Source organism: Desmodus rotundus, chromosome 10 (assembly GCF_022682495.2).
Source record: "Desmodus rotundus isolate HL8 chromosome 10, HLdesRot8A.1, whole genome shotgun sequence".
Lineage (NCBI taxonomy): Eukaryota > Metazoa > Chordata > Mammalia > Chiroptera > Phyllostomidae > Desmodus > Desmodus rotundus.
The window spans coordinates 14338752-14354467 of NC_071396.1; the positions used below are offsets into that span (position 1 = coordinate 14338752).

General features: G+C 42.1%; 1 protein-coding gene across 2 annotated transcripts in view; it reads left to right on the top strand.

The window, feature by feature from the left end:
- AKT3 (AKT serine/threonine kinase 3) overlaps positions 1-15716 on the top strand; it is a 194244-nt gene that overhangs the window by 165097 nt on the left and 13431 nt on the right. For both annotated transcript variants that reach the window (XM_053912915.1, XM_053912914.2), the window contains 2 exons: positions 6152-6366; positions 12191-12278. In XM_053912915.1, coding sequence (XP_053768890.1) covers positions 6152-6366; positions 12191-12278 — 303 coding nt within the window. The remainder of the gene's footprint in view (positions 1-6151; positions 6367-12190; positions 12279-15716) is intronic.

Consider the following 15716-nt stretch of genomic DNA (forward strand, 5'->3'; position numbering starts at 1 on the left):
CTACAGCTCCAAAATGCACCTGGGTCTGTAGTGACAAATGAATGTGTTTTTGCCCCTCCTGATACTAGAAGGAAACGAACTCGACCCGCCCCGCACGGTGGGCAGTAAGATATTTTGAGGGGAATTTGGCTGTGCAAACTCTACTCTATTTTCTCAACCTACAAATTAGAAAAGGAATTAGAAATCCTGTCTGAACCCGTACTGTTAAGTTTTATTATTTAAGTTGGCTCTCGTTGGCCCCAAACCATTTTATGCAGTGCTAATTATTTAGTCTCAGCTTTGCTCTTGAGTTAGCAGTACCTGATCGACTTTCCAACTGCAAAACAGTTTGAAAATCAAATGTAGCTTACATGCAAGACCCAACAAAATTAAAAGTGTTAAGTACGTTTTGGCAGTTCACTTTTATTATGCCCAGTCCTCAGATGTACCAGCAGATAATCATCTGAATGTTAGTTATTTTTCACATGTTTATGTGATCACACAAAAAGTACATGCTAAAAAGAAGCAGATGGTGACAGATGGGGAAGGTTGAATAAGGTGGTTTTGGAAACCTAGAGAAATGCACTTCTGTAATAGTGTAAAAATAAAAATTATTTGATAATCCAGTTAGAACTAACAAAAAGATTGCAAAAAAAATGACTTGAATGTTGGCAAATGTATAGCCTCTAGTGTGGTTGCTATGCAGAGAGAAAAACGTTTATAATTTGGTTTCGTATAAATGTAAAAACATTTTTCCAGGGGCTGAAAATGTATTTTTCATGCATTTTTGGTTTTTAGAAACTAATTTTTAGAAAACATTCGCTTACTGTCATTTTATTTATTTTTCTTTTAAAACCTACTATCTTTATTATATTTTATGGAGCCCATATTTTGGAAATATCTGAAGTAGACCAGAATATTTTGATAACTATGTTGATACAAAGACTCACCCCAAGTCATCGTGATGCTGTGTGTAGATAACTGTACAAAGCGAAATTAAATTCTGTATAAATTTAAAGCCGAGGATAGAAATTACCTTCTTCAGGAGGTGTTGGGAAAATCACGCAGAGTAAGCGCAAAGGTGGTTGGTAGCATGCACCGGCGTGGACAGGGCGGGTAGTTAGAACCTGGCTAAGCTGAAGTGTAATGAATGGAATTTTATTTACTTATTTTAAATACAACAAAGAAGAAATGGAAAAGATGTCATTTTCTGGGTTGTCAATACAGTCTTTCAGAGATCTTCGGAGAAGGGAGTGAGGCCAGAGCTACTTACGTTTGCACATTTAATCTGTAGGTAAAAATAGTCTCGCACACATACTTAGCATTTTGCTTAACCTTGGACAAAATTCTGCCATTTCTACCAGATTGTGAAACTAGGTCTCAAAACTTGTAAGATTTTTGTGAAAATAAAAAGTTGCGTTGGTAGCCTTCCTAAAACTGCGTACATCTCTTAATAGTTTAATTATTAATAAGCCATGAAACACCTGTCTTTAAGGTGCTTTTGAAAGCCTGTCCTTCCTGATGGTTCCAGAAGGGTGTCGTTGCCCACATGCAGGGGCACACTAAGTCATCGGTTCAGGTAGAAGGTGTGCGCTGTGTCGTGGGAGTTACTATTACAAACTCTGGTCCTGTGTGTCCACTTACTATTTACACTGTTTCTGGATATTAAAAACCATCCCCTTCTGGCTCGAAATGGAACATTTTTAAAACATGAATCAAGTGGTATTTTTCAGTTCAGGGTTGACGTCTGTCAGCATTTGTAAGGAGCAGGTTTTACTTGTGTTGGGTCTGTCAGTTCTTGTAGTCGCTACTTTTCACCTGATGTTTTTTCTCAGTGTCCTGTGCTCTATTATTTGCATCTAATACTTTGGAGTGGTTCTAGTTGAGCATAAAATTTAATTTTAAATTCTCCAAAGCAAAAGTAACGCTAACTGGTAACACTAGGGGTAACCCATAGTATTTTACAATGGCTGTTTTTATTTGGGTCACAAAGACCCAGTGTCTTGGAATCCCATGCAGTATGTTGCTTCAGAATAAAGAGGAAGTGTAGCAATCTCTGGGAAGATACGTGTGAAGTATGAAGCAGTCCCCAGTATTATACCCACCTAGCTGTTCTCTTGTTCAAGAATGTTGCCTGTCGTGGCCAGAGATTGCTTTGGAAGGTCCGAGGCAGGCTGTGTGCAGGAATTGGGTGTGAATGCTAGGAGTCGGCCAGAAAGCTTATAGCATTCTAATTCCCAGCAGGTGGCAGTTACAATCTCTTAAAAATTATTACAGAATATATATTTATGAAAGAAATGCCAAGAAACCATGGAATCCGTCATTCTTGTGACACATACACTTCTCCCGAAGCTGCAGTACATGTTAGAAGAGGAATTAGAATATTTATAGGTCTTTTTAAAGCAAATTTCTGGAATGTTAAGAAAATGTGGAGGACTCCCATAAATGATGAAGTATGTAAGAGTGTGTATGTATGTAAAACGCACACATGTCAGCTCTACCTGAAATACAAAGGTTGCCAGGAAAAATTTTTTTGCATTAGCGGTAAATGGGTTCATCCACGTTCGCAGTTTACTTTCACAGCATAGGTGGGCAGACAGTTTGTTTGGATGTTTAATTTCCCCCCATCTGTTCTGTCGGGATTATTGATTGAGCAGTAAGCCACTGTAGGGCGTGCGTGGCCTCCTTGCAGTTGCTGGCTTGGGTGCATTGTGTGGGCCTGGCGAACAAGCAGAGGGAGGTCTCCCTTCAACCTTCCGGTCAGTCCTGATGGTAAAAGAGTGTCGGAGTGAAGATGTTTCTTCCAAGTGCCCATTAGCCAAATCAAAATTTACATTGAGAATTTCAATTGATGATATCATTTTAAAATACATAGTTTATTATTTAAGATCACTTTTTGAAATTAGTAACCATCCATTCAAGAGGTATTTATGGTGATTTTTTTTAACTTACCTGGTTGTTCTATAAATGAAAGTGTCTACATGAAATATTAGTGAAATATTATCAGGATATTTAATAGTAACTGGTACCTGCTGCGACCTCCTTGAGCCTTAGGTTCTATTTCATCAGAACGTGAAATATCTCTGGGTCCTGGTGGAAACGACGAGACTCCCAGCATGCCTGCCATTGAGTGTGGCTTTGTCTTCCAGCCTCTGTGCTGTTTGGGTGTGGCTTCGATGTGGCCTGTCATCATTTTTTATCATTCGCATTTCCCGTCGCGTTCCAGACCCTCTCTTGTCCTTTTACGTCCGCTTGGGCGTTTGTGTTCAGTGTGGTTATAAAGTAAAGCTACCTCTGTGGTTGCAGAGAGCGACGGGGACGGGAGGAAGCACCGAATGTCCACATCCCCACCTGAACCTTGAGTTCAGTGAAATGTCAGCAACACTGACTTTGTGGCCTAGAGACACTTTCTTTAGATCACTTCTTTCAGATGATAAGTGTCTTAGGGGATGTTGCTCTAGGAGTAGGTTTCGGTCTGCATGTCTCTCCCAATTATATGACACTATTGTCGCAGAGTTGAAGAGCACACCCCCATTGTCCCCCCCTGTCACCATTGATCATGCCTTTGTGTCCCTTCTCACCATAACCACACAGTAAATCAGCCTTTGTGCTGGGGGAAAACACCACCAGAAGTGGCCAGAAGGAACTACAACTCTTAGGTTAAAGAATGTAAATTTTGTATGCGTCTATAATTTTGGAAAAAGAAGTGCTTTGAGTAAGGGAGAAAATTGTCTTCCAAAAGTAATATAAAAGAGGCTGTGGATTTTAAGTCCGCTCTGGAATTTCTAGAGCGTTTCCAAGTGCTGTTTTGAAATAATTTATATGGAAGGAGAGTGAGAGGACATTTTATGAAGAGTGATAACACGTTTTATATATCTACATATAGAATATCAGAATCACTTTTATTTCTTGTGCATGTCATCTTGCAGCTGTTTGGAGGTAGGAGTTGAGCAGAAATCTATCTTTTTAATTAGTAGCAAAGACTCAGATCAAGTAGGCTGGCTGAGCTGTTAAGAGTGTTTTCTCCTTCACGTTGCTTAAGCTTATGTGTCAGAAAGATAATACGTTACATCAAATTTGTTCAGTACAAAGTGGTTCAGCAAACAGTTCTAATTGTAGCATTCTAGCTCTGTATCAATTAAAGCACATTATGTTCAGAAGCAAAACTGCTTAGTTGGAGAGTCAGTATTCATTTTACAAAGCTAAATAAAATACATTTTATTTTATCAAACAGATTTTTTTTACATTGCAGTTTTATTTTTCAAATGCTTATTTCTCGTCAAAAATACCCCCCCCCCTTCTTTTTTTTATGTACTCACTTTCCCTTCTGGCTGCAAACCAGGTATTTAAACAAAAATAAGGGATTGCCAGTTTTGCCAGCTGGGGAAGAGAACCCGGCTGGTGAAATGTGGGTTCGGGAGGCAGTTAATCCAGCTTTTATGCTTTTTATGGTTTTATGAAAAAAGAGGTTAAAAACCACATTTGGCTCTTTTTTTTTTTTTTTTTTTTTTGCATGTGCCTCTGTTCTGTTGGTGTTGTAGGAATGCAGAGAAAGGTTACTTAGATTTAAAATTTTTTTATTATTAGTTAAAATCCTGGATCTATTAGAAAAGGCCCACAAACAATGCATTCAACTAATTGGATGTGAGAGAGAGTCTTCAATAATCAAAAGTCACTAGTATTTTTAAAAAGTGCATTTTCTTTGACGTAAGTACGCAAATGGAGTTTCTCTGCTTCGTTAGGTTATTTCTTGTTTGCTGTATCTTCTCACATTATTCCTTTCAAACAAACAAGCATTTGAAATATTTTCAGCCAAAGATAAAAATGAGAATTTGCTGTTTTCCCTGAAGATATTTTGGTTAGTTTGTGATTTACCAAAGACTTTTGGAACACGTGGGACTGGTCCTGTGTTCATCTCTTGCCAGTATTATTTGTTCCCAGGCTTCTTCAGCCACAGAACAGTGGTGCAGTTGAATTAAAAATCCTTCCGAGCACTTGAAAACACTACTACATATATCTTCAAGTCACGTAGTGTTTTTCTTGAAAGTATATGCTCCATCTCCAGGTATCCTGTCTGCTGAAGTGCTCTCACTGTCCAAAATGCCGTGCGCAGTTCTGTGAGGTCATTGGTAAACTTCAAACGAAAGCCGCATAGGAGTAACCTTCTACCGGGTGTTTGCTTACTCCAAACCAAGGAAGTTCGGAGTAGGAGCCCTGCTTTGTTCTGTCTCAAGTTCTCTCTTACGCAGTCAGTTGTAAGGTTTTTAAAATTAATACATTTCATGTGTATGGTTTTGTTGATCAGTTTATCCCAAAGATAAGAGGCTCAGAAAAAGTAAGCTTTAAGATGATTCAAATATAATAATTTAAAGTAAAATATTGAAAGTTCCAAATGAATGAAGAAAACTCCATTGGGTGAGGAGCACACCTAATAGACAGGCACAGTCACATGTTTCCTGAGCCGATGGCAGGTTACCGCGTTCCGATGCGAACAGGTTGCACGAACAGGGCCTGATGCTCTCACGTCATTTCTTCCTAAATTTAAATTGCATGTAACATATGTTGTGAAGCCAATTCAAGGTATGTACTACACAGGGGCTGAGTGCACAACTCTTCTCGTCGAAGTGTGTCACTGCCTCGACAATACCTCTTCGTAGTCCCCTTGTCGATCAGTACTTCCTGAGTTTAAACATGGAGGGGCCTCCAGAAGTTTTCAGATGTATTTTCTCGGCGGCCGTGCCCTGTGACATGGTTTCCACCTGCCTTCCACCGTTCGATGGGTGTCGCTCAGCATTTCTCAGTGCAGGAGTGTGTAAGGCAGATTTACGAGATGCTCTGTGATCAGCATGCCTGAGCTCCGCATTGCTGCTTCCAGTCCCCTTAGTGAACCAGAAGGAGACATCACGCAGGCCTCGGAGAAGCATGGAGATCTGCCAGCGGCGTCCACTTGCCTCTCCGTGCACGCACTGCCTCGGAACTGGTCGTGTGGCCGTCTCTGTGTCTGTGGCACATTTAAGATATTTGGTGTGATCTATGTCTAAGCGTCAAGGTCTCAAAATTGCCCGCCTAGGCTTTGGCAGGTGGAATGCATCGTTATGTAAAAACCTTCTGTTTGACCCATGATGCGTTCAGGGTTAGTGTGTAACAGTCTCCTCCCTGGTCTCACATTCAGGTGTTGGAGGACAACGACTACGGCCGGGCCGTGGATTGGTGGGGCCTGGGTGTCGTCATGTATGAGATGATGTGCGGAAGGCTCCCTTTCTACAACCAGGACCACGAGAAACTTTTCGAACTGATACTGATGGAAGACATCAAATTTCCTCGAACACTCTCTTCAGATGCAAAATCATTGCTTTCAGGGCTCTTGATAAAGGATCCAAATAAACGGTAAGCCGCCAGTAACACCCAGGGAGCCACTGATGAGTGTGGTTCGCAATCGCAGTGCGGAAATTAATTCAGACATAAGTGACTCCGAGGAGCAGTTGTGTTTGGTGTAGACGTCTTCCAACTGGGATGCTGGCTTATTTTTAACTGCATAATGGAGAACATTTAAAAAATTGCCTGAACTGTTTCCTAACTTGGAAAGTTTATGCAGATTTTACCAAATAAGGATTTGGGGAGTTTTATCCATGTTATGTGTATTACCCATATTACGAGCGAACGCTCTCAATTGCCCTGGGGCTTCTCTTGTGGAATGCGACCATCCCTTTTCTTCCTTCAGGCCTGGACCTTTGTGTTTCTGCTGATTCACGTTACCGAAAGCCCAGACCTGTCTCTACACTCTCCTCACCCCAGGATGCCTAACTCCTTTTTTGCTTGTCCTTTGAAGATACTCTTTTCTATGCATGGCTGAAATTAATAGCAGAAAAAATCTTTATACACTTTGTATTTCTGGTTTTGTAGCTTTAGCTTTGACCTGAAGAATCCTACAGCCATTTTCTCAGTGAGCTGTAAAGTTCTTTGCTCGTGATTATATATTCTTTTCAACATGAATTTTATTAGTCATGTATAAAATGACTTAATTTTTAATATCCCTTAAAATAGGTGTTTGTATATATCTCTATATATACATCCTTCCATCTAGATATATATGCATTTTTTCTGAAAATTTCTTAAGCATCCTAAGGTTAGACCGTTTCATATATTGGTGAGTCTTTTGTAACACCTCACAGAATGGTTTTTCTTTACGAGTTCTGTGCATGGTTGCTGCCCGATACGTATTTGTGAATAGGCTGAATCTACGAAGGAGGGAATAAATGAAGCTTAAAATGTGGGCTTTCTCTACTGTAGAAATGGTTTCCATTACATGCTTCTAGCTTCTAAATTTGTGAGGAACGTGATTTTACATTCAGCAAAAGTAAGCGAACATAATAAAAGAGGTACCATCTTTTTGCTTTGTGAAGAACCAATCAGAATTGGTTCTGATTGATTCACAAACATTTCATAATTCTGGTAATGGGGGTCGTCCCTTCCATTTGTGAAGTGACTTTTGTATTCAGGCGATTTCGTATCTGTCGTATCCCCTGCTGGTTCAGTACCTTGCAGGGTAGGTGGGTAAGTGGGGTAAATATTATTCTCATTTCCATACAGCCTTCAGTGATTCACCCCAAGTCTCACAGAGTGTTCTTGTGGAATAAGGGTAGAGATCAAGTTTCTTGGTGCTTATTTGAAATTTCTTACGCAGGTTGGGACGAAAGTAGGTTAGCAGTTATTTGTATGAAAAATAACATAATACTTAATAAATAACCACACAGAATAAACTTTATGTACCCACAACTGTAAACCTACTTTTGCCTCTTCCTCCTCTCTCTCATTTACAACACATCAATTTGGGTCATGTCTTGAAGTGTATTCCACTTAATGTGATGATTTCACAATTAATGTAACAGGCGGTACTCGGTGACAGGCAATCATTAAAAAGAGTTAGGATTTCCATTTTAAGTGCTTGATTTGGGGACCTAATATTTGGTTTGTGTTTCAAGGGCAGTGAATCTTTATGCCATCCTTTCCTGGCTCCTCCAGCTGACTTTGTGGCCCCCTCTGTATGTGGCTGGTAGAACAAAATTGTACTGTGCTTTTCATGTCTCTGTTTCATTCATTTCTGTTCTCATCCTTCCCCCCCAGCCCACCCATGGGGGGTAGCACATAGTAGGTACTTAATAATTACTCAATAAATGTGAGGTAAATATAGAACGTTAGTGGCCTGGTAAGTAGGACAGCTCTTAAAGGTTTGTGCCCCCAGAGGCTGGGATTGTCTAAAGAGAAGGTGCGGTATTTTCGATCACCTGCTATTTCCTTTTGTAGTAGATGTACCAAGCTGCCGCCACCCGCCACCCCGGCCCCGCTGCTGCATTAAAATACTGGGAATGCAAGGATGAACAGAGCAATCTGCCCTAGACGTTCGTATAGAGTAATGGGGCACAAGACAGATTCACAGATGCTCAGGTTAAACCACGTACAGATTGCTCTTGAAATTATTAGCTCTGTCTGCAGGGTTGGAAGACCAGAGCTGGCTCACGAAGGAGTTGGGGTTTGTATTGGCGTTCATGCCGAGAAACTTCCACGTAAAGAACAGCTAGAACTGCAAAGGAGCGTGGCATTTGAGAGGCTCAGTGACTACAGTGTAGAGTGTGAGTTGGGTAACACTGGGAGATGAGGCCGATGCGCTAGATTATGAGGACCTTGTGTTTTTTAGAAAATATTTAGTCTTTCTTCAGAAGGAGATGAGATGCCACTGAATTATTGAAAGGGTTGGATAGTTAATCACATTTGTGTGATGACAAGGTAACTCTGGCAGCTTTGTCCTGGATGGATTAGAATGATGGAGGGCCAGGGGCAGGTAGTGGGAATGGTCCGGATAAAAGGTGGGGTCCTTCCTGAAGCAGCGGTAACAGGACGATAAGTAGAACTGTGAATGACAAAGGAGAAACGGTGAGGAAGAGGAAGGTGAGGATGCCTCCGTTTTCCAACCTGGTGACTACTTTGGAGAATGGAGTAGTTTTGACAGATGGTGTCCAGGCAAAGGAGGAGGCTACATGGGGTAGATGGTGGTACTAGCTTTCACTGTACCGAGTCTGAGGTTTCTATAGAAACCCAGATGGAAAAGAGTACCAGTGCCTAATAGAAACCTAGGAACCAATGTCTGGACTAAGGATCCATCACCATCCGGGAGGGAGCTGCAGCCGTGAGAGTGGTGGAGAGAGTCCCGGGGCACAGGAGCCAGCCAGGGGTCCCCAGAAGTCTTTGGAAATACAATCCATGACCACATTACTGTGTATCTCCTCATTACTGTCCCCTTCGACTGCTTTAAATTCTGCCTGCATTCTTCTGACCCTCTGCACTGAGTTGCTGTCAGTTCTGCCCAAGGGTCAACTGTCATTTGGCTTTTATTTCCTGTTCTCCGTTACTTTATGCTCATTCTGTTAGCTCGCCTTCGTCTTCCTATGCAGGCGAGAGTTTACAGGGAAAGCGTGACTGCACCTCTCCGTCAGCAACACCAGGAAAACAGGAATTCGTGGAGTCCTGATAACGAAGGTCCGTAGCAGCCGAGGATGTAGTTCAGCGTTCTGATGTTGGAGTTTAGCCTTCCCAGACATCAGTATCTTCGTACAAATCACATTCTGGTATTACTTTGGAGTCTGAAGTTGTGTCGTAGGCAGTCATTGACCTTGACATTTTTGACAGCTTCACGCTTTGAGGGAGCTCCTGTTAAAGAATCTCTCCCACCTTTTGCAATGCAGCGTAAGGTTCTGTTCTTCAACTTTGCGTAGTATTCATGGCTGATACTTTTATATGTGGTCGATAGATATAGATGAAGTGCTGGCTGTGTCCAGAGCGAAACTGTTGGTACAGAACAGACAGAAAAACGAGGCCATCGGGCTGGGCTAGCACCTTTTCTTCACGAGAGGACTCTGGTTGCTCACCCAGCCCTCACCGCGTGCCCCATCTCACACGCAATGCAAAATGAAACCGGTATTGAGGCAAACGGTAACAAAAGTGGAAGAAAATACTACGAACTTCTGACTTCTGTCATACAGACTACTTTGATGCATACTTTGAAATGCTAAATTCTTCTCACAAACATGTGTTTTGGTATTTCTGCTTGTCTGGTTCCCTCAGCACAATCTTAAAACACTTTTTTTGGAATAATCCAGTACTGCTCTGTGCCTTCAGAAGTATTCACTGTCTGGGGAGACATGCGCAACTTGACCTAGAATGGAAAAGGGTGAGGCCAGGGAGTGGGGTGCTGAGGGTCACCCGCACCTGGGACGGCCAGTCGGGGCGGGGGGGGGGGGTCCAGGTGTGCACATGGCTCTGCTGAGCGGATCCACTCGGAGAGCTCCGCATCGGGGCGTGGCGCCTTCTGTAGGAAGGTGGACCGTGCACCACCAGCGGACTGCTCTGTTTTCCATTCCGACGCTGTGTTGGAGGATGCTGGGTTCTTCGCCATCTCACGCTTCTTACACCTAATAAGAGCGAGAATTTACTAGAGTTGCTCGTTTTCTACGACCTGCTGGTGTCCCTCCTCCCCAGTTGCGTGTGGGTGCTGGCACGCGCCAGCTCATAGGAGCCTTTGTTACATTTCAAGAATCGGGTGAGCTGGTGGTTTTACAGAGTCATCACTAAAACCTAAATTATATAAATTTGTATGTTAAATTAAAATATTAAAATCAAAGGTAATAAATACTCAAAACGCATCTCCCCTTAATGATTTTGTTATATTTTACTATTGGCCATGGTGGGAGTTCTGTACATCACCAGAATTGGCAAACACTGAAAGTCAGGGCTTAATTTATTGTTTTGTCGATTGTTTAGACTGAAAGTGATAGAGAAAATGTTAATAGTACAGATTAAATTTTAAAGGTCGTTGTATCTATATCCGTTACATTATGAATGGCACAAAAATAAGGAAATGTTCTTCTGTTCCAAAACCATAAACCATTCAGCAAGGAAGTCACTCACATGCCTGACAAACAGGCGGAGCTCTGGCCTGTGTCTTTCCTGCATGTCACTTTTACTGAAGTCTTTACTGGCAACAAAAATATCAGCTAGTACTCACACCAGCACTGCTCATAAGTGAGTAGTGGCTTTGGACTTCAGCAAAAATTAACACAAGTTTTCTGGAGCGTCAACTGGTTAATTTACTTACGGTAAAGGACATTGTAGATTTTTATTATTCTTTATAAATTCTGTGCTCTGCATCCTTTGTATCAGCACAGTTCATCATCAACATGTCACGTGCCTGTGACTGGCGCACGACCTCCCCAGAGGCCCCGGTGCTAAGCACGGCCCGGGGCGTGTCACTCAGGCCGTGAACGAGACCAGCGACGCTCGTGCATCAGCATCAGAGTCGCCTAGGTTCCCTTCCCTCTCTCTTCCTCCTCCTTTCCCCATTCTTTCCTTTTCCTCCCTCTCATTTCTCTGTCACCCGCCCTCCTCACTGCACTCTCTGCTGTTCCTGTTCCTGTCATTCTTTCTTTGTTACAACTCGGACACACTGTATGAACCGAGGGAGCCAGGAAACACCTGAACTTTGTCTTGTGTAGAGGTGTCAGTTCAATAGGAGCACCTTCAAAGATGCGGGGGGTGTACACTTACATGCTGTATAATTTATATTGTATGCATAATTTATATTGTATTGCAACTTGCCTAGCAAATTACATTGTGATGCTATTTCACAGATTAACAATTTCATTTCCGTGGAAATTCACTTGAGTATGAAAATAGTCTGTGGGTGTCCATCCGTTAGTAGTGCTCTACAAATTGTTTCTCTAACCAATTTAGACATTTCAGAATTTACGTCAACAAGGGTGCATTCTGACCTGAGCCGTTCTAGAATAAATTTGGTTTATAGAATTGACAGGGATAACAGCCACCACTTACTGTGCTGGGCGCTGGACCTAATCTCGGTTTTCTCATCTGTAGCATGGGGATAATAAGTAGCTTTTTCATCGTCACAGACAAACTCCAGAGCTGGTTGCCCGTTCCAGGTCTACCACCAAAGCCTGTGTCCTTCTTGGATGCCATTAAATCCTGAGTTAAGATCACACGGGAGAAATTAGGTCTTGCAGTGAAAGATTTTTATTTTTATGACTGTTTATCACAAGAACTATTTATCACACAGAAAACTACGTTTCACAAAAACTCTTTGTTAGGTGTTGGACTTATGTAAATGTTTCATGCTCATTTAATTTCATTCCTATCCTCATAGCCTTGGCGGAGGGCCAGATGATGCTAAAGAAATTATGAGACACAGTTTCTTCTCCGGAGTAAACTGGCAAGATGTATACGATAAAAAGGTAGGTTATTGCCATGATAATGGTGTGTATGTATTTTGGCTAAAATGTGTTTACGGCAAAAAGATTTTCAAGTGAATAAAATTTAATGTTATAATGATATGTTTCGTTTCTATGCTACCATTCATTGCATGTTGACCATTTAATTGAATATTGAAAATGGTGACTCCCAAAATACATCTTGAAATTGTGTTCGGTACGGTGAAGCAGTTATAATGTCTCCAAGAAATAACACATGGTCAGAGATTTCCTTTGGTGCACAAGGCTACAAGCCACAACCTAATATCCCTTTGCAATCCCGTGTCCAAGAAGGAGTCAGTCAAAAACAGAAAGAAAAAGTTCTTTACGAGACAATGGTAGAGCACCAGTCTGGCATCGCTCACTGTTAAGAGACTACAAAGATTCCCTCATCAGCGCTGGGCTCCTCGTGTTTAGTGGTACTTTGGCATAACCTGGAGGAAGCTCTGAGGGTCCAGCCAGCACACCAGTGAGGAAGCCAGGCTCACCTGTCTCTGCTGCCCCCGCTGAGACAGGCCCAGGCGGCTGCCTGGGGGGTGCAGGGACGGAGAGGTTGGCAAAGTGGGGTAGGGAAAGGAACTCCCGAAACACAGCTTCAGATGATGCCAGTGGAGACAGGAGTTTAAATTGTTGTAATTGATGGAAATAGGTGATACCTAATTTGAGGAAAGGCATTATGTATCTTGCAAAAAGAAGCAACAACCACAAAAATGATGAAGTCTCCGTAAGTCGTAGAACAACTCGTGGGCTGACACCTCTTACAGTTTCCTGGGCGTCCGGGAGCTGCTGAGCAGACTTAAAGAACGGCAGCCTGACCACAGCATCCTCGCATTTTGAGTCTCTTTCTAAGGCGGGAGTTAGTGTTCTCTACCAGTGGGACTTTGTTAGGTGTGGTCATCTTGGTACGGCTGTATCTTCATATTCGCATTAGGGAAAGGCGCGCGAAGGATTTATGTTTGTGCTATTTTCGTAAGTCTTCTCTAAGCTGAGAATTATTTCCATAGGACAAGTTACAAAAATTGGATGTTACAGGAGGTTTTTTGTATGTCCGCTGTCAGTTTGAGGAAGCTCCCTCTGCCCCTAGTGTGCTAACAGTTTTTATCACGAATAGGTGTTGAATCTTATTAGAAGCTTTTTCTGCACCTGTTATGGGATCGTATGGGTTTTCTCCTTTCCGTTCTATGAACGTGGCAAGTTACACGGAGGGGCTTTCTGATGGTAAACGAACCTTATATTCCATCAACCTATCCGTGATGTGTTCTCCTTATTTCATGTTGCTGCGTTTCATACAGTGTGTTTCTTAAGGCTTTTGGTGTCCTTATATCATGAATAATATTGGGAGGTGTCTTCCTACAGTGTCTGTATGTGATTTTAATTTGTAGATCGTGTTTCCCTTTGAAAAACGGGGGGGGGGGACGTGCTCCCTCCTCTTCGGTTGCATGCAATTGTGTGTGTATATGGTGTTATCAGATCCTTAAATCTTTCGTAGAATTTACCAGGGAAGCCACTGGGAGTTTTGTCTTTGTTGGAAGGTGTTCAACAATAAACTCAATTTTTTTTAATAGTTAAGGGGCTGTTGAAGCTCTCTGTTTCTTTTCGAATGAGTTTTGGTATTTCGTGGCTTACAAGGAATGTGTCGTCTAAATATTCTAATATATTGGCATAAAAAAGCGTGTAGTCCTCCCTTCGTGCCTTTGCAGCGCTGGGTGCGTGTGCAGCGGCGGCCTGGCTCTTACTTCCGGTGTTGGCCACTTGCGTCTTCTCTCCCCTGCTCTTCATCAGTCTGCCTGGAGGGTTCGCCCTGGTGCTGAATTGTTTTTAAAGAGCCAGCTTTTGGTTTTATGAATCTTTTGTATTGTTTTTCTGTGTTCAAATGTATTAATTTGCTCTTTAGTGTTTATTCTGCTTCTTTTGAATTTACGTTCTGTTTTTTTCTCTATTTTCTTTAGGAAGAAGCTAAGGTGGTTGTTCTGAGTCCTTTCTCTTTTTCTAACATAAGCACTAGTGCTAGGAGTTTCTGTCTGAAGACTCAGCCCTGCTTCGCAAATGTTGATAGGTTGTGTTTTCCCTTCAGAGTATTTTTAACTCCCCTTGTGACACTTTCTTAACTCAGGGGCTGTTTCAAAGTGTGTTGTTCAGTGTCCAGATCTACAGATTTTTCAGTTCTTTCTGTTATTGATCCCTAACTTAATTGTCTTCTGTTTGGAAAACACATATGATACTAATGCACTTAAATTCATTCACATTTTTATGGCCCAGAAAAGATGGTTTCTCTTGGTGTATGTTCTGTGTCCACTTGAAAGGAACATGTGCTCTGTTTCTATTGCGCAGTGTTCTGCCAGGACCCGTTTCACCTACATGGTTGATAGGGCCTTTCATGTCTCCTGGATTCTTAACAATTTTGCGTCTACTCATTCTGTTAGTTACTAAAAAGGGATCGCTGTACTCTTCACCTGTAATTGTAAATTTGCTCTGTTCCGTGTGTTTTGAAACATCTGTGTTAGCTGCATACGTGCTGAGGAGTATGTCTTCTCGGTGGATTTGTCCCTGTACCATTATGAAGTGCTCCTCTGTAGGCATAGCGTTGATACTTGTTTTGAAAGCTACTTTAACAGTAAGTACTCCAGCTCTCTCTTGATTTTGCATGACACATCTTTCCCCATTGTGCTGCTCTTAACCCGTGCTATACATTTAAGTGAATTTTCTTTTAGACGCCATATAGTTGATTCTTGCTTCTTGGGGGGAGGGAGATCTTAATGTATGATGGTCTTTATTTACAATTTTGCTGGCCAAAAAAGAAGAGGGAAAAGTCTGAAATACGAGGCATTGCAGCTGATCCTATATTTACGACCACCTATATATGGGAGAAAAGTGTAAGAACACATGTAAATTATAGAGAGACTCGAGAACAAAATTTACCTTAATCATATACAAGTGTCATTTTTAGGTTAAAAATGATTGAATAGTATGAGAGTAAAGGAATGGATATTTAACAGCATCTCTGTGTTGTAGATCTTAAAAAAACAAAAGTTTCAAAGTAGCTGTTGACGAAATGAAGTAAGACGTAAGATGCAAATACATGAATAGTATCCCGTAAGATTTTTTTAATGTACTGAAAAAAAGTAAGAGGTAAGGAGAAGGCAGCGCCTGTGAAGCACAGCTAAAGGGATTCATTAGCCTTCGCAGCGCGGGCGGGGCCCCTCTGCGGGGACACGGATGGGAAATGTAGTAGAGTTGCCCACGGAAGCAAATGCGTGTGTGCATGTCTGTTCCGGACGCTGGGGTGGCTGCTGCCTGAAGGCCCTGCAATCATTCCTGCTTCTGACGGTGAGCACAGTGTATGTGGTCAGCCTCAGAGGCTGGAGGCCAGGCACTGGCTCCCGTAGGGGGAGGGAGGGAGCTGCAGAGAACCCAGCTAGGGGC